Below are 20,526 nucleotides of genomic sequence, written 5' to 3'. Positions count from 1 at the left end.
ACATATATGTATAGGTAACATTATATGAACTAAGTGGACTGTAGTTACATTTTTAGGAACACACACACATACTTTCACTCACTTATATAAACAATTAAAGAAAATGGGGCTATGAACTTGAGAAAGCAAGGGGAAGAAAATGGAAGAGGTTAATGATGTAACAGTATCTTAATCTCAAAAAATAAAAAAAAATTAGTTTTCTTGTTTAAATACATTTTTTCTGTCTTACATTTCTAGGGTATGAATTTTGTTCAATTAGTAGATTGGGAAAGATGTTAAAATATTTTTCAAGGCTCACTAAAACTTGTGCTGTTTTCTTAAAGGAACTAAACAAAGGTATTTTATTTCTAACTTCTCTGGGTGGGTCTTACCATTCTGTAGACATAAAGACCTTATGGAGAAGATCCCACAAGATTACAGACCTCACAGAGGTAATAGGATGGAATGAACTCCCCCGCCTCCTGCCCAGGGAAAGCTCATGCAGTGAGCAGGTTGTTATGGGAATCTCAAGAATAATGTGTTGATCCCAGAATGGGTGGAGGGAACCACCATTGTAAGCCAAAAATTATAGAAAGATTTATCTTACCTGGGCCTTTGATATAATTTTATCCCCGAGGCATTAACCACTTAAAGATTAAGCCAAGGAAAAGGTGCCAAAAATCTTGTCACAAAATTGGGATGCGCCCAAGCCAGACCAGCAGATGGAACTTGGCATACAGTGGTTCTCTACTCACTAAGAAGCTGACTCAGAAGATAGCTCAACTCAAATGAATTTATTAAATGTTGAATATCTCCCAAATAAGATGGATGGTAGACTTAAGTCAGCATGTACAATTTAATTTACTTTAACTTCCTGATAGTCTTGGATAATGCTAAAGCTGTCCACATTTCTGGAATTAAAGAGAAAGCTACTCTTCTTAGCCAAAAGGATGCTGATCTATTACTTAAGTATTCCACAGACAGGATTTGGAGAAGGAAAAATCATATTTCAAGAAAACTTCAAGGGATCACTTGAATATTGCCAGATGTATGATCCTGGTCCCTTACAAGGCAAAATATAGCCTGACAATTTGTGGCTACAGAGAACCCATAAAAGTTTGACATTGCAGATTTATTACCATCCATCCATCTATCCATCTATCCATCTATCTATCTATCCATCTATCCATCTATCTATCTATCTATCTATCTATCTATCTATCTATCATCTATCTTGTCTATCATTCTATCTTTTGTCAATTATCTGTCCAGCTACATATAATCTATTTATTTCCTGTAAAGTTTTCATATGTTTGAACTTAAAGAAGTCGTCAGAATTAAAGGAACCCTGAATCCTTTGTTGCCTTCATATCACCACCACCTGTCACTGACTTCCCATGCGAAATTCCTTAAATTAGTGGTTCTCAACTTTCCTAACGTTGCGACCCTTTAATACAGTTCCTCCTGTTGTGGTGACCCCCAACCATAAAATTATTTTTGTTGCTACTTCATAACTGTAATTTTGCTACAGTTTTGAATTGTAATGTAAATATCTGATATGCAGGATATTTGATAAGCATGTGACCTCTGTGAAAGGGTTGTTCAACTCCCAGCAGGGTTGCAATCCACAGGTTGAGAACCATGGCTCTACACGAATATAGAATACACATAGGAGTTGAGTTTTTATTTGAGAGATGAATGTTTGAAGAAAATCATACTTAAGGTTAACTTTCTAAACACATATGTATAAACTTAGTCACATATTTTTCTCTAATGATGCTCTGTGTTTTCTCACAAGTATCTGATGCTGTATATGATGCCCTTGTTCACTGTAAGACATCAGTATATACTTACAGATTTTGTTTAGCCCTCTTCACTTTATGTCATGCTTGCTCTAAAGTTATCAGATTTCTTACTTGCCTCAGAGGCCCACGTAAGATAAAGTTGATGTTTTCTCTGTTTACACAGAGTCAACGATGTTCAACAATAAACTCTGATGCAGTGATTGTGTAGAAGGTCTCAAGATATAAGAACAATGACTATTGGGGTGATTATATATTAAATCTTTATGTGATTTATTATATTTTAACATTATGTTTCATATAATATAAGGCTTTCTGGTACTATTTCTATCTGCTACCTGAGGTAAAGCTGCCATGCAGGATTTTATAAGATATCTATCTGCCAGCTATGAATCCTGCCAATTTTGATTTCTCAAAATCTGTAAGGTCATTATTTCAAGTTTTGTAGAGTAGTTCTTCATAAATATTTATATCACATTAGATAAAAGCCAACATTTAAATTTAACTAAAATATTACAGCAATAAGCTAAGATGATATTCTCAGCTCAAAAGAGTGACAGTCACTTTTGATTACCAGCAACGGGAGATTTTTTTTTTTTTTTTTTGAAAACGAAGATAAGATTGGAATTTTTGGAAGTAGCCAGAAAACTTATTATTTGCTCATTTTCACAAACCCAATTTATAAACATTCTTAATGGGAAGAATGGAAGGGGGAACCTAAGAATTATGAACCTGCTGCAGTTATTAGAAAATCTAAAGAAGGAGAAAAAAGAAAAAAATCATAATCTTGCCCTGGAACATGACAAAGTTCATGAGGCATCAATGCCACTTCCTACTGGAAAGGTAACTGGTGTACAAACAGCAATGGGGAAAATTCTTTGTTTCAGCATGGGAGGAATGCCAGCCATAGCCCCTCTGCAGAGGGGCCTGTCTGAGTCAAATGGGCCTTTTTCTACAAGATGAGACACCCCTAGAGGTAGGAGATCACTGCAGGACTTGCTATCTTAGTAACTTTATGCGTTTGCAAATAATAGGCATGGATGATATGGAGGATCCCGAGGGAAGAACAGAGAGGAAGAGAAAGCCAGTTACAAGGACAGAAGAGAAGGGAGGCCACAAAGAAGAGAACGGAAGGCTTGGGATTGATACACAAGGTACCTCATTGGGGTAGAGTAAGACCTGGAAGACCCCCAGAGGGAACAGCGTGGAGGTTAATTCAGGAGGAGGAAGAGGGATAATACAGCCATCTCTGGCACAATCCCTTCTGGTGACAGGCAACATTACTATTTTTTTTTTTTTTTAATTTTTTCCTGAGGAATGACCGCATCTTCCTTTGATATTCTCTGTCTCCCAATTTTAATGGGAAAGTCATGTGGGAAATTTTTACAAACTTTCTAAGCTTTCCTTTTCAATGTTTTTGTTTCTTGAAAGTGTTCGTCTAGGGTGTAGGTTTAAGGTTTTTAGTTTTATGATGATTATTTTGGAAACCTTTCATCTCTTGAACATTTTGAGTCAGCATGCATTATGCCATTATGCACACAGCCAAATGATAATTCATCTTTGTGGAAGACAGAGACAACTCATGTATTAATTAGAAAGCTTTTCACTGGCTGGTGCCTAGAAACAGGGTCCAAATGCTTCTAAAACACAGCCAGCGATTTCCAGGAAGAGAAAGCCAGTTATAAGGAATTTCTTACCCGATCTGCGATCAGCCAATGACTGAGCTTTGCTTTCATCTGGCACTGAGGAGAAGAAATAAAAGAGATGATGATTAGACCTGCCTGTAAATCAGGCATTGTAAAAACCATAAATTAATATAGATTCATAACAAATTAAATCTTTTACTGACAAAGACTTGAGGTTTTTTTTTTTCTTCCCACCTATCCCGGGGTGCCTTAATTTTATCCACAGACATTTTATAGCCAACTATGAAGAGCTATGTTTATTAAGCCTTCTATGAATGTAAGACTTATAAAATGTTTTCAGTCCTTGCAGTTCTTTTAACTGGGTTCTTTCTTTGATGTCTGTTAGGGAAGAACTAAATTCAAGGGCCTTGGGATATAAATAGATAATAAAGCTCCTTTAGCATTAAAGCAATATATATGTACATATTCAAGTCAAGACACAACGACCAGTCTTCTATATCTGGTTAAAATAGAAACGGGGGAAAAAAGGAAAGATTTTTTTATGAAGAAAGGACAAAATTTGTAATAATAATATTCAACAAAGTAGACATTAGGTCACAAAGGATGGATTTATAAAGATGGAAAACAAATATAGTCAAAACCATGATCACCCCTGCTTTCAGTCTAGACAGCTTCCTGGAGACAGTGCAGAAAGGGGACATGGAAGAATCCAGTGGTGTACCTTGTAATAAAGGCATGCTATATGATATATAGTTTGTATAGCACAGAACAGCTTACTATTTTTTCTAATATCTTCAGAGACACCCACCCCTGCCATTTCCCCATTGCCTAGAAAACCAATACCAAATAGAAAGAAAATAGTATTTGAAGTTCACACAGACATGAAAATGATGCCCACTCACAACAGTTACAGTGGCAAGTTTCATAATTCAGGGGTTCACTTAGAAATGATGACAGCTCATACCTCACCCATGTGGAAAAATTAGGTCAAGATTTATACAGCTCTCAAGTAATGGGAAAAAAAAAAAAACTCTTGAAAGGCACAGGTTAGTAAAGTTTAAAAACATAGAAAAAATCATATGTATGGCCTAATAGCTAAATTTTAAAATGAGTTTATAAGTGAAACTTTCCCTCAAAGATCACTCTAGGACTGGGTGACATCACAGGTGAATTCTAAAATATTCAAATAAATAATATGGATTCTACAATTCCCTACTAGAAAAAAACATAGAGAAAGGATTCCCACTGTGTCACATAGGATTATTGTAAAACTATATTAATATCAGAAAAAGACAGTATGTGAAAACCACTAATCAATATGTCCCCTGGACACAGGCATAGAATTCCTAAACAATGCTCTGTGGATAACCACATCAGTATCTAAGCATCGCTGTACCTTCATTCACCATTTACTAATGTCCATACGAGTCTATAAACCTCTGGTACCCAAGGACTGAAAGCAAGGTGAGGCAGAATGTGAAAACCAGGAAGACCTCCTCTGTCTTCCCTGAGGAGCCTGTCTCTTCCCTCTGCCCACATCAGTTATATTTAACTGACCCGGTCACCACACATAATCACCCACTCCCCTGCCATCCTTTCTTGGCTATTTCTTTATGTTGGAATTAAAAGCACTGCTTGCCTATGGTTATCAGCTCTCAACTGTCTATGGATCTTGTTAGACTTTTGGTTGCATGCATAGTTGGGTGGTAAGTCAAACAGTACTTAACAGGCACTGACAGCCAAGTTCTTTCCTTGTTGTGCCTAAAAGTACATACAGTGGAATCTACAGTATAAGTAGAAAAATACCCCAAATCAACTATGCTGATAAGTAAAAATAACAACAGTAGCCGGTATTGCTGAGCACTTGTAACACACAGGCTCTACAGTATGTATTTTACATCTATTTAATTATTTTAACTTTCCTAACAATTTGGGAAACAAGTACTACATCTTCAAGTCTCGTTGGCCTGCATCTCATCAGCTGAAGGAGCAGAGATTAAAAGACAGTCTTAGCTGCTCCTTAGTCTTCATGACAATCACAGATTTGCTAGCTGAGCGATTCTAAGAACAAACAATGTCACAAATTAAATACAGGAAAACATTTAAACAATGATATATTAGAAAATCAGCATTCTTCTTATTTGAATTTATCACATTAGACAGAGATCTGGGCCAGGTATGGGGGGTGCATGCTTGGAATCCTAGAACTTTGGAGATGGAGGGAGGGTTATCTGGACAAGTTTAAGGCTGTCTTGGGCTGTCAAAAAATTATTTTTGCAGACTAACATAAATGATGTTGGCTGTAGTTTTGATTAGCATGTTTGGAAATTAAAAGTTCAAATGTATTCAACCTAAATTATTTCTTCTCACTTAACATATGAGAAGTATTCTTGAGAGTTAGGAACCTGGTTTAGAAACTTGACAAGTTTTGTTCCGTTATTAAAAGTTTTAGCGTTATTTTGATAAGTATCTCAGGAGTCATTTCAACTTTGTTCACTTCAGTTTCACTACTGTGAATGAGTGAAATGTTGGTATTTCACAAATTTGTGGTGTTGATGGCAGATGTACATGTTAAGGGTTTGGAAGATCACATGTTAACACATACCTTAGCTACGGTCATCATTCCCGAGAAACGAAAGAACAGCACAACAATGTGACTGGTGATAACTGACAGATGCCAGTGTTAGCAGGAAAATGTGACCACACATTTTAACTCCTGCTTTCCCGTGTGAAGAATGGGGGTATGAGCAGCACAGAGGAATGTAGGGGAGATACAATGAGGAAAAGTATGAAAAATGACTCAGCACAGATCCAGGCGAGCATTCTCCGTACTTAAATCTTTTGATAGTGGAAACAGTGTGAGTGCTGATGGATGAATTTGGTCGTGTCGGTGATGGTGCTGACAATTATACTTCCTCAGGACCATAAAGAAATACAGAGAGAATAAGTGAGGAGCTATCACACCTTAGCAGGGCACCCAGTGCTTTCGTGTGCTATCCAAAAGACAAACAGCCACTGTGGACACTCCTCCTCGGTGTATCTGACTGTAGCTCACTTTGCTTTGGAAGATGTGCATGGAAAACACAGTTGAGTGAAGGGTCTTGCCGCACACAGCTATTCCAAAAATGGGGTTTCCAGGCAGGCAGAGCTTTTGATGCTGCCTTGCTTCTGTCTTTGTGTGTGTGTGTGTGTGTGTGTGTGTGTGTGTGTGTGTGTGTGTGTGTGTGTTTAATCTAAGTATTGCAAATTTCCTAGTCACATTAGGTTTTTCAAGGAACTTCTTAACTTTTTGGCTGAATAATGTCTATTATCCCTAGGAGGAATACTTATCATTATTTTAATAATTGACAAGTTGAAATTCTTTAGAACACTAAAATAAACTATTTCTTTTTAAAGTGTGGAAAATCCAGATGGGTGATAGGCATAAAAATTAGGGTTCTTTCTACAAAATAGTCTCTGACACAGATGTCTATCTTTAGGACCAGTGACAAATGAACAAACATAATGAAAAAGAGAAGGGAGCAGTAAAGACTTAATTAATAGAACACATTTTATTTAAAAGGTTAAATTTGGAACAATCATCTTTTATGCACATGCTTAGTGCTGGGAAGCAATTTAAATAACAGTGGCAAATGAGAAAATGAGGTAAAATTACACACACCACCAATTTTTTAAATGGCAAGTATTATAATTAATACCCAACTTCCTTTATAACCCACATCACCTTAGAGCAACTATTAGTTATCTCTTGGGGCTGGTGCTTAAATGTGGTTGTTTCGTTGCATTATATTGAGATAGTGCAGTGACTGAAATGGTTGGGACATGGCTCATGGCAGCTCTGTACTGTCGAATGGAAGGCTTGTGTGTGAAACTGAAAACTGAGTGTTCCTCTCCTGAGGAAGGCCTCCTGTTCCGAGACAGCAAAAAACCCAAAGCATCAAGGAAGAGCATTGGTGGGGGAAAGGGCCTTGAGGTTTTCCATTTTTGTACCCATGGAAGATGGCTTGGCTCTTCTCCCTTTATAAAGTTTCTAGAGTTCATCACATTCCCCTTCGTTTTTACAAAAGGACTGCATCTATTTGCTCTTGGGTATAATCAAGGGATATTCTAGCAAACGAAGAAAATGAAATGTTGAGTTCTTCTGAAGATGTTGTTCTTATTATAACCACCGTTTTCACTATAGGCATTATTAAAGGCTTAGAGACAACCATGAAGTTGTCCCTTTCCAAGCTTATCTGGCTGTATTTAGCTAATGGGATTTCTGTACTAACCTCCTGTTTCCTGACATTCAACACACAATTGATGAACACTGTTTGGCTTCATTGCCACAGGTGCTTAATACAGAGGACACTGGTCTGGATGTTTGTTAATTTCCTGGTGTGTCCTCTGACTCCCCAGGAGGACTTGCATGGGGAACTAAGCAGCCATGTTTGCCCATGTTTCTAATTCATAAGTCTTTGAAGCTAAGGAGAACTGCCCAACTGCCGAGAACACTTTGTTTTTTTAAAAAGCAATAACAGACCGTATTTTTCTTTTCACTTAATTTCAACCAGGTTCATTGTTAGAATTCAGAGAAAGAAAATACGAAGGGGAAAATGTCTATGAACAAGATGGCACTCTGCAAACTTGTTAGCATCAGACATTAAAGTACACACAATATACTCGCATGTTGGCTCCCAGTGGGATGCATTGTTATTAATACTGTGCTTGCTTAAAGTGTTTTATTCCTTTGTCAAGCCTTCCGACACACTTCAAATGCCTTCTCGCTAGGGGAAAACAATCCCCTTGCTTATTGATAGCATTTGACACGCATTCTATAACATAAGTGACTATTAGGGACTTCACTTGCTTAATAAAAATTTGCAGAACAGTGGCAGATTTGGTGAGTTAATGGGCCCATATGCTCTTCTTATGCTGACAGGATATGGTATATCGCTAACACGCACAAATCTCTTCAGATAAAAATTACCATCAGCTACACTTACTCTTTTTGAGAATGCCAACACTATGTCATGAATGGAAATATGCAAATGTGTTCAAATTCCCTCTCCTTCATATGCAGATACTTTGAGGCAAAAGAGGAACTCAAAAATATGATGCGAAGCTTGCTTTTTATATAGATAGCCTGATTTCACTTTTTTATCTTAATATCTTTAACATAATTGAGACAACAATCCTGAGGCTGGTGTCTGCCATAGTGAAGATCTCTCTTCAAATGAGGCTATAAATACTACTCTTTAGATCATTTTCTAGAGTAGCAAGTAATTCCTTAGTGGTTAATAAATTTGTTTCCAAGAGTTGTCCCTTCAGAACTTAAAATTGATGTAATTGCCAATATTAGGAATCAATTTTCCTCTCCTTTAGCAGATCAATTTCTGTGCCAGTGATGGATTTCCAGAACTTCTAAGGAATGTAAACCTGATTCTAGTTGTAAATTAAGTTCCCTTCTCAGAAACCATGAACTATTACTGCCTTAATTTATAGTGTTTTCTCATGTCAGTGACCATTTGGCATATCGCTTCTATGTACAGACTTTTCAGCACTTCGGTTTTTTTAATGTGTTGAAAAGTTACTACTTTTTCTGAAACACACACATTATACATATGCACAATACACATACACACATACATACACACAGTACACATACATATAAACACACACTGCACATACAAACACATACACATGCACATATATAAAACACACAATACACATACATACAAATATATACACATACACACACATATGCAAACATAAGACACATACATACAAACACACAATACACATACATGTAGTTGGAGTTTTCCTGCCTGGCCCAGTCAGGACAAATCTCTCTCACCCACCAGTCCCACAGTCTCTCAGACCCAACCAAGAAAGCACACAGAAACTTACATTGTTTAGAAACTGTATGGCTGTGGCAGGCTTCTTGCTATCTGCTTCTTCTATCTTAAATTAACTCATTTCTATTAGTCTATACTTTGCCACATGGCTTGTGGCTTACCGGTGTCTTTACACGTTGCTTTTTCATGGCGGCAGCTGGCGGTGTCTTTCCCCAGCCTTCTACTTCCCAGAATTCTCTTCTCTCTTGTCCTGCCTATACTTCCTGCCTGGCCACTGGCCAATCAGAACTTTATTTACACAGAGTGATATCCACAGCACATACATATAAACATATACACATGCACATATACAAGTACACAATACACGTACATACAAACACACATCCACGTATTACACACATAATACACTTACATACAAACACACACAAGTACATACACACAATACACATACACACATATATACATGCACACAGTACACATACATATAAACACACACACATAGACACAAATAATACACAGTGCACATACATACAAATACTCACATAAATACATATACACAACACACATACATACATACATACATACATATACATACACAATCTACATATTTACAAACACACACAGAGACACACACTAAAATGAGGCTTTTGCTAAAGAGGAAACTGCAGACCCAGTACTAGATAATTCCCATGTTTAATCACACCATCTCTTGGCAAGCCTCCCACACAGAGTTCCAATTCAGATGTGTTCCTGCTCAGACAATAAATTAATCAGAGCTTGGTAGCCAGGGTTTTCTCCCAATATCACACTATATTGTCAAGCCATGGTGACACAGGACAAAAACTGAGGCTCATGTCCCTCATCCACATCAGACTGTCCTTATGTTCTTGACTTTTTGCTGAGATCTTCAAAAATTCTTTCTTCTTCCATAAACTTTAGAAATCTTAAACCACACATTGGAAAACTTAATTTTCATATTTTCCTATTACTGTTTTTAACTCATTAAAGGGTATTGGGAAAATCACTTTTAACTTCATTCGTTTTGAATTCATTCAGTACACACCAATTTGCTCAAAATATTCACAAGACCACACTTGTGTCCTAATACCATAATCTAAATTTGCAACACAATAAACTGTGATTAAGAAGGAGAAAAGGAGTGTTGCCACAGGAACCAGGAAAAGACAGACAGACCCAGGGCTCATTAAAAAACAGCGAAGGCTTCATGTGAGGGGAGAGGACCTGGGGAGGGGCACACATGACCCAGCACTCAGGACACCTTTACCCAGAGCCAGCATGGACGGGGAGAGGAGGGCCAGCTTGGAGCTGATGCAGACTTGGGTTTGGGTAATGATACAGGTGTGCCTGTGAACTAATTACTGTTGGATTTTTAATAATAAACTTATCTGTAAAATGTAACTAATTCCTCAGAGGATGAGACAGGTTAAAGAACACAAAACTCAATGTCATGAAACTTCTGGTTACCACAGATCCCATCACCACAGATGGGTTCAGATCCTGTCACCACTTTGCCCCCACGCTCCAGCAAGTCGAGGGGTATTTCCAACAGGCCTTGCAACTTTCTGCAGCGATATGATGGACAAATATGACCTGCTATTTGATCCATGTTATAATAAAATTCATCCTTCCCTCCCCTGGAGAATGTGTTTTACAACCACATTTAAACATTATGTCTACTTCTCCAAGCTGATTTTAGGGACAAGAATAATTGGCAAATATCCTAGGGATTAGTTGTGCATCTAATCCACACCAAACAGTGGATACCTTTAACAGGAAAGATGCAATGTCCTTCCATTTAATCAAGAATCAAGCCTGGCATCTTGTAGGTACTAATGAATATTTACTTTGTGAGTGAAATACTTGTAATAATAAAGGGCAGCATTTTGGATGTGCCCATTCATCAAAGGGTGGTAAATTAATGAATGAAGCAGCCGTTGTTCCTTGCGGAACATTCTCTCTGTCATCTGTCTCTGTCTCTGTCTCTGCCTCTGTCTCTCTTTATCCTCTCCCCTCTCTCTCTTTCTCTCTCACACTCACGGAGCATAAACGTGGATACATGCTGTGAAATTCTTATGGTACAATCTGCAGACAGACTTCTGGCAAGGAAGGGCAGGAGAAGATGATTGGAATCTAATTCTGGTATGGATTGCACTAGGCCAAAACAGAATAGACTGTTTAGAATAAACACAAATTCTCCTAGTTCTTGTAGAGAATGGCAGAATTGCAGAAACGGAATGATCGGTAGGCTGGTCACACCTTTTCTTTCTCTTGAGCTGAGTCTGATGTGACTGATCCCTGGGGTGTTGGCTCTTAGAGTTGGCTGATTGGTACTAATCACACTTGTTTGTTACATGATATGACACTTGAAATAGCAGTTCTCTCTGCTTATAGAAAATATCACATTATATTTCCAACACACTATATTTTTAAAGCCCTGAATACTTGGTACAATAAACCTTCCTTTCAATTTGTAAATGTCAGAATTTTCTCAAGCTGTGAGGAATAAATAATGCTTCTCTGTTATGGGATATCCCAAAATACACAGCAAAACACTAGGCTTAAAATGTGCTTTTATTAAATATGAAAGAGCTAAAAAAAATTACAGCACATGTGTAGGAACATGATACAATAAAAAGTTTATCAACTACATTTTTATTTTTTGATATATGTTAATTATTATTTTTATGGTGGCTGTCTTTTTTTTTATTACTTTTTTATCTTTATTTATTTATTTCTTCTTCCTCTTTCCTCTTTCCAAGTCCTCGCACAAGCCCTTCCTTGCTCTCTTTCAAATGCATGGTCTCTTTTTGGTTAATGTTATTTTACATACTCTGTATTTTTAAAGAAAGGAACACATGTGTTTTTCCTTTTGAAGCTTGACAGTTGTTCTCAGGTCTCCAACTTTTCCCACCCTGTTCAGAGGTGAACACAATATTGAATTTTGTATTTCATGATTCTCTTGCTCCTATATCGTTATACTCAAAATTTGTCACCAATAGTTTTGAATTTATATCTTTCATTAGATGACATTGGATAATGTCAAATATTTTTTTCTCAGGTCATGGATATGATTATATAAATGTTTTGTTCTTTTTTAGCCTGTTTGTAGGTGACTTAGATTGAAAGACTAACACCACATTCCTTGGGTAGTCCCCTTAGTGATAACATGCTATTTCTTAAACATATTGTTGGCTACAATTTTCCAAAATCTTAAAAAAGGATTCTGTGTCAATTCATGAAGGATATCAATCGAATGCACTTTTAAAAACTGGGTCTTTATCTTATATTTGCATCAGGGTAAAGCTAGCTTCAGGAATTGAGATGAGGAAGTATACACCTTTACTTATCTAGAAGTTTCCTTAGAATTTTTATCTTCCTATAAAGCATTTGACTTCACTAGAGAATTATATTTCTTTAAGAACTACAAAGCTACTCAAACTCTTGATTTTTCTACTGGTACACACTTGATAGTTTGAATCTCTCAAGAAATTTATCTATTACCTTTAAGTTGCCAAAAGTATTGGCCATAATATTGGTTTAATATCCTTTCAATATCTATAAAATATATAGTGAACGATCCTTCTCAATCCTCAAAATATTCATGTCTTTATTTTACACTTACCAATTATGTCAATGGACTGTCATTTTATTGATCTTATAAAAAGTCTTCATTCTATCTGGTATCATTTCTTTACACCTAGAAGGCTCAACTTCAATATTTCATATAATGAACTTGGTGATGATAATTATTTTTTTAGATTTTATATGCTTAGAAAATTGATTGTTTTGACTTGTGTTTGAATGATATTTATTGTGGGTAAAGAATTCTAGCTTGAGCCGGGTGGTCGTGGCACACGCCTGTAATCCCAGCACTCAGGAGGCAGAGCCAGGTGGATCCCTGTGAGTTCAAGGCCAGCCTGGGCTACCAAGTGAGTTCCAGGAAAGGTGCAAAGCTACACAGAGAAACCCTGTCTCGAAAACCCAAAAAAAAAAAAAAATTCTAGCTTGGCTGGTCACTGGTGGCACATTCCTTTAATCCCAGTACTCAGGAAGCAGAGACGGGGGAACTGTGAGTTTGAGGCTACCCCAGTCTACTGAGTGAGTTCCAGGATAGCCAGGGCTACAAAGAAAAACCTTGTCTTGAAAAAACCAAAAACCAAAAACTGCCAAAACAAAGAATTTCTTCTGGAGGTTTAGTGATCCTACTCTACAGCTTGTACTTTCTCATTTCAAATTTCCCCGTGAAATCTGCCAGTATGTTCCCGTCATACTTTCTTTACATGTAGTATGTTGATTTCCTCTTCCTCTGTGATGTAAGCAGTCAGATTATAAAGTGCCTTGGTATTATTCCCTTATTTATTTGTTTATGCACGGCGTGCTTGCTCACTGAGCTCTGTAGTTTCTAGATTTCGTTCAATTTGGAAAATGTGTTCATAGTTTTTTGTTGTTGCTGTTGTTTTAATGTAGCCCTGTCTCTCATTTGGCAAACTCAGTGATGAGCTCATTAAGTCACTTGTCACTTTCCTGTGGTCCATGGTATTTTGGGATCTGCTTGCATCCTGATTCAGGTTTTAAGTCTTTTGATGTCTGCTCCTATTTACCCATCTTGCTTCCTGCAATGCTGAATCTGAAGTCAGATCCAGCTAATGGGTTTTGCATAGGAGAAGAGAAACTGATTTATGGAAGCCAATTACATTTGGCTTTTCATATGTACTATGTCAATATCTACATAGATATATTTTCCTTGTCTATTCAGTAGGTTGAATTTTAACCTAGGGTTTTTAATATGTAAACAAATTCTCATAATTTTAAAGCCTTTGTCTTCTGATTCTACTATCTATGTCAGGTATGATTTAATTGTTGATTTTTTCTCCTTATTATGTCCATGTTTCTATACTTCTTTGAATGTGTATTGATCTTTTGTGGATGCCAGAAATTATAAATTTTATATTGTTTGGTGCTTGATATTTTTATAATTTGAAAAATACCTGTAGGCCATAGTTATGCTACTTGGATAGAATCAAGCCTTCTGGACTTTGCTTTTAAGAACTTTTTAGCAGCACCACAGCAACATTTAGTCCAGGCAGATGATCCCCTGCCATTTTGAATAGCATCCTCATGCACATGTCTGGGGACTACATGGGCTTTGAGGACAGACACCATTTCCAAGTCTATATGAGCTTAAACACAGTTTCAGAGATCATTTTGAGCTAATTTGATAGTTTCTTTGCATGTATTCTCTAAGTACCACCCTGTACAATACTGAGAAGAATGTGTAAATATATCTGGATTTGTCTCTCCTCTTACCACGCTGGTACTCTATTCTACATATTCTCACCACCCTCCTTCTCCTAGATTCTCAGCTTCCTCTCCTCAACTCAGCTACTTAAAGTCATGGTGAGAACAGGATGATGGTTTATAGTGTGATATTTGTTAGTTTCAATAAAATAAGCTTTAAAATAGTTTAATATACTTAATACACAAAACATTATTATCCTCATGGATAAAACCATCCTAAGCCCCAGACCTAGTGCCATCAAAGCCATGTTAGTAATTACCATCTAAAGCCACACAAAGGCAGATGGAACTGAACTGAGGACATATCCATAACTAAGATTCTCATCATCATCCACGTCTTTCATATACAAGGGTATTATGAGAGCAATGATGGGGACAGATGGGTTTCGCTGGGCTATTCTAAATACTGGAGCACAAAGAAGATGCATCTGAGCTGGTGAATTGAAAGGACACCATGTCTAGACTCTGACTGATTACATGCTGTCTTCAAAACCAATGCTTAGGGAAAGCTAGCTGTCTAGTCTTCCAAGGATTCTTGTATCTTGACTCAAGACTTTCGACAAACTATGGTTGACTTTTACAGTTCAGCTTATTCTTGACTTATCTCTGCTTCACAACTCTACCACACACATTACTGGTTAATTCACATTGACGTAAATATCATTTTCTGTCACTTTTCTTTCTACCTTAAACCCTCATTAATATTCCGCTGCCTTGAGAATAGAAGTCACCTTCAAGATTTCACCTTATTCACTATACTGCGTTTCTAAATTTACTAAATCTAATACAGCGTTCCTCTTTTCCTCCCAGTTAGCTTCTATGTTGTGTTGGGAGTGCCTCAAAACCCATGTGTATCATTGCCATTCCTTTTCCCAGGCCAATTCCTCCCTGGGATCTACTACTCCTTGAGTATGTTTCCATCCCAGTCTCTCCTAACTAGGAACACATCAGATTTGCTCCCAAACATATGGACCACTTTCAAGTTTATATGCAATGATGCTTGGGAACCACAATAGAGGAAGGGAGTATTTTCTCATCCTATGTGAAAAGCAGTTGCAATTTAGATATGTCTTTAATTTTGGTGCTATGGAGACTCTGCTGCTTTATTATTTTTTAAGACCAATTTAAGTCAGGGAATAGACCATTTATGTGAGATTCCTTATAGGAATCTTCCTTCTCTGTACATTCCTGGAATCTGCCAGGAGGAAGAAAGATGGAGTGGTAGAGACGCCATTCAGCCACCCAAGGAACAAGATGCCACAATTATGTGGAAAAATATAGATGAATAGAAATGGGCTAATTTAAGATGTAAGAACTAGCTAGTAATAAGCCTGAGCCACAGGCCAAATAATTTGTAATTAATATTAAGACTCTGCCTGGTTATTTGGGAATAGGTGGGTAGGAGAGATTTGTCTGTCTACATTGTAATTAATACTAAGCCTCTAAGTGATTATTTTATTTTTTAAAAAGTGATTATTTTATGAAAGTGGCTGATGCCTGAATGGGACAAAGCGGGATCAAGAAACTACAGTCTACAATGCTCACCACTGTGCATTGAACCACAAAGACCTGAAAAAGCTTTAAAAAAGATTCTAGCCGGGCGGTGGTGGCTCACGCCTTTAATCCCAGCACTCGGGAAGCAGAGCCAGGCCGATCTCTGTGAGTTCAAGGCCAGCCTGGTCTCCAAAGCGAGTTCTAGGAAAGGCGCAAAGCTACACAGAGATACCCTGTCTCGAAAAACAAACAAACAAACAAAAAAGATTCTAAACACACAGAAACAGAGCCACACTGGGCTACCTAGTCTCACAATCTCATGCCATCAACAGCACAGAGACAGGTCTCTTGACAGCTGGCTACCAGCTGCATGAGCTAAGTGGTATGGCGGGCTCTCACAGTCACTCTCACAGGCTGTGGTCCAGAGAAGATTCTCCCATCCACTGCCTGCAGGCTTAAAAACACAGGCATGCTACTTAATACTGCTTCCCAGAATTAAGAGGTAAGTGTGACTCCTTGGTACCTGCTCCATGTTGAAAAGCAGAATGGGGCAGAGCCAGCAGCCAGGGCAGCTGCTTTGGTCCTAGTCACGTAGCTTTAAAAACTCTCCTGGTCAGAAATAGATTACAAATACACAATAAACAAATTCAGACAGGGGAAAAAACCTCAAAATGAGTCATAGTCTGTTTAACAATATGCATAGGCTTGAGAGAGAAAAAAGAAGGTATAGACAGTCACAAAAAGAGATATATAGTTTAAAATAATAAAGTAAAATCCTTAAGAAGGGAGTAAAATAATAAAAGTAAGCCACATAAAGATGGATACACAGGGAGTCTGGATATTGTATATTATTGTGTTGTCTTTGGGAATTTTAACTGCTATGAGACCTTTGATTGTAAAGGATGCTAGATTAAATCAACCTATATATTTTAGAAATATCTTGATTCCAAGGTTTAAGTCAGAAGATATGTTGTTTTGGAAAAGAGGTTCTACTTTTGTTTTCACAGAAGAAGAGAAGCTGTGTATTCCTTCCAGGTTAATATGGTTCCCTCAAGGAAGACCTCCTGAGAAATCTCTGATGATCCAACATCCAGAACAGCTTCAAGATCCAGCCTCACAGACTGCTACAGCTGAGACTTAACCATAAATCTAAATTTTCTCAGGAACCCAGAAGATTGCCAGCATCCCAATCAGCAGGAAGTGGTATGAAAAGCTACACCCAAACTCCCAAAATATTGTTCAATGATGTTTGTTTTTCTTTAAAGGGGGTTGATTATAAATGCAATCTCTTTCTAAAGAAAAAAGGGGGATATGATATAGAAATGATAAAAAAGATTGATTATTGAATCTACTTTGATCCAAAAATAACCTTTAATCTCAAAATACTTTACACTGGTATGGATTTTGATTTATTGATACAAATTTAAGGACAGTTTTAATACTTTTTGTATATTTCTACTCTTGTGTAAGGTAGAATGTTTATGCAACTCATTTAAGATTGTAATATCATTAAGAAATATAGATTAACAGTCATCTATGATAATCAAACTTATAGTCATGTTAGTTAAGTTTTTTAGGTATACAAAGATATATTTCAATTAGATAGATAATCTTCAAACACTTCAAAGACCTAATGAATATGGCATAAATGCCATACATTAAAAAATGTTTTAAGAACTTATACTTTTCTGGACAATGAGACATGTCTGCTCTTGGTAACACCAATTCCTTCAAAGAGGATGATGAGCCTCAAAGAAACTTGTTATAGGATTTACTTACAATATGGAAAAGGCTATCCATTTGGGCAAGAAACTGCTCTTGCCTAGACTGCTTGACACTATGTTGTATGAACTGGACATGCAAAACCAATAGAAAAATGACCACTGAACTTTGCCAAGAACAAGGTGCGATGGTCCTTCAGATTCCTGATATGCAGAAGAAACTTCCAGACATTTTACAGGATACAGAGGAAAGTGACTGATGAATTCTGCTGCTGTTGCACAGAACCATCCTTCAAATTTCCTGCTTCATAGAGACTCTAGACCTGTAGGCTGAATATGGATGCCCCAACATTACAAAAGAACTTTGACTGTCCAGGTAGCCAAATGTCTCTGCCATTTCTAAAATTTTGGAAGTTGCTTACAATGTACTTCCTGTTTACTTAGGTAATATTATATCCTTCTGGTGTCTTTGATGGAATTGAATACTATATAGTTATAATTTTCCCTAGTCATGATAAAAGATAATTTAGATATGAAACTTTATTTGCTATACATAATTTTACTATGTTAAAATTAAAATCTTCCTTTTTGTTTAGACAGAAAAGGGGAAGTGATGTGGAATATCTTTCTGTATGCTGTGAATATGTGTGGCTCACATTGGGTAATAAATAAAGTTGTATTGGTCTACAGCAGGATAAGGTTAGGTGGCACATTCAAACTGAAGATGAGGAGAAGAACGGAAGAGTCAGGAGACTGAGGCCAGATGCCACCAAAGGAGCAATACGATGCCAGCAAACTGGTAACACCACAGCCACGTAGCAACATACAGATGAATAGGAATGGGTTAATTTAAGTTGAAAGAGCTAGCTAGCAAGAAGCTGAAGCTATAGGCCATACAGTTTGTAATTAATATAAGCCTCTGTGTAATTATTTTATAAGTGGCTGTGGGACCACAGGTGGGTGAGATTCATCTGAACTGCTGGGCAAGGCAGGACTGGAAAAATTTCCAGCTACATTGGACTCTTAATTCTATCCAAAATATAGAAACTCTATGAATCCCAGACTCTTGAGAACTATTTCAGTTATCAGCAGGAGAAGATAATCACTACAGCATAGAAAATAAGGGCACAAGCCACACAATATCCTGCTTACCGTTCACTATTAAGCAATGGGAAAAAAATCTCTCATTCTATTATTAAAAAAACAAACAAACAACTACATTTCTACACATCTAGTTCATCCTTTAGCAAGAATACTGAGGCAGATGATGAATATTCTTACCAATTTATAGGAATTGTAAGCATTTCAATACACATAATATTATTTAATTATTAGAAAATCTCTGAGTGAGCATTATCATCTTTACAGGGAGAGAAATGGAGGCTCAGAAGAGTTATGTTATACATTTTATAAGCAAAGAGTTGAGAACAGAATGATTCCTGACTTCAAAGCATAAATTCTTGATACTATGTGAGACATAGAGGTAAGATTTTGCTATTGGCTTTGCAAACACTACATGTTTCTAGTATTCACTATCTACTAAAGTAGAGTTTCATAATAAACTGTGTGGCTGAACACATAATTCATCTTAAAAATAACAGTGTGCTGGGATTCCGGTATGCACTATCATCACAGTTTATATAACACCAGATATCAAACTCAGGACTTTGTGCATGATAGGCAAACACTCTACCAATTGATCTACATCTCCAGCTCTGAATGCTACTAAATTTTGTGGTCAAAAAAGGATATAAATAATGGATTAGTCTAACCCAGAAGAAGAACAACAACAATGACCACTGATACTCTCAGAAACAAGTGGGTGTGGTGTAAGTTGTTCTTACCAGGAAATGCGTGGGCTACTGTTCATCGGAAAATAGAAAAATCTCAGTTAAATCATAGAGAATTTGTGTGGGTATGTGGATGCAGCAACATGGAGAGTCACAGATGAATGCAGTGTACTATCTTGTGACTGAAAGATACCATGGTGTAGACAGAAGTTTCTGTCCCGCCTGGTCCCAAGTAAACACACAGAGGCTTATGTTAATTACAAACTGTTTGGTCTATGACTCAGGCCTCTTGCTAGCTAGCTCTTTCACCATAAATTAACCCATTTCTATTACTCTGTATGTTGCCACATGGCTTCACAGTGTTACCTGTGTTCCATAACATCTTGCTTCCCCAGCAGTACTCAGTGTCTCCTCTGACTCTGCCTTCTTCTCCTTGTCTCTCTCCTAGGATTCCTGCCTAGTGTACAGAAAGACCATCCCACAGCACCAGGGCTTGGAAGAAGACAGAAGCAGGGACTGGTATAGGTTCAGGGCTACTGTTTGGATGTAGCAAAAGCAGAGCCTGTTGCCTCAGACTCATGTTTCCCTTCTGCTCACCCCTACCCCTAAGCTTTTAAATTCAACCTAAGACAGAATTAACTCTCTTGGCAGCCAAACAGGGCAATGTCTGGCTCATCAACTGTGCACTCAGTTCAAAACCTGAGGTCCTTTTTTTTATATTAACTGCTATTAGGGCGAGTCTTCCTCTGAAACGTATCTATGGAGAGCCAGTGGCATGCAGTCACATGCTACATATTAGAACTGAAAATCATCAAGGCAGCCTGAGCCCTGCTCTGGTTCTGTTCCTAACAGGCAAGTAATCACAAATAATGTGATAAGTGTTAGCCAACCTATGTGGTCAGCTCTATTCTTCACAGATGTAATAACTCCCAACTCAC

At 37.4% G+C, this 20,526-nt stretch overlaps 1 protein-coding gene across 1 annotated transcript in view; it reads right to left on the bottom strand.

Annotated features, from left to right (window-relative positions):
* Nucleotides 1-20,526, bottom strand: part of Pard3b (par-3 family cell polarity regulator beta) — a 993,910-nt gene that overhangs the window by 356,307 nt on the left and 617,077 nt on the right. The window contains 1 exon segment of the mRNA XM_036173329.1: nucleotides 3,479-3,523. Within this exon segment, the coding sequence (XP_036029222.1) occupies nucleotides 3,479-3,523 (45 nt within the window).

Source organism: Onychomys torridus, chromosome 23, assembly GCF_903995425.1.
Source record: "Onychomys torridus chromosome 23, mOncTor1.1, whole genome shotgun sequence".
Taxonomy (NCBI): domain Eukaryota; kingdom Metazoa; phylum Chordata; class Mammalia; order Rodentia; family Cricetidae; genus Onychomys; species Onychomys torridus.
The sequence above is the reverse complement of the archived record's forward strand: the minus strand, read 5'-3'. Positions and strand labels throughout refer to the sequence as shown.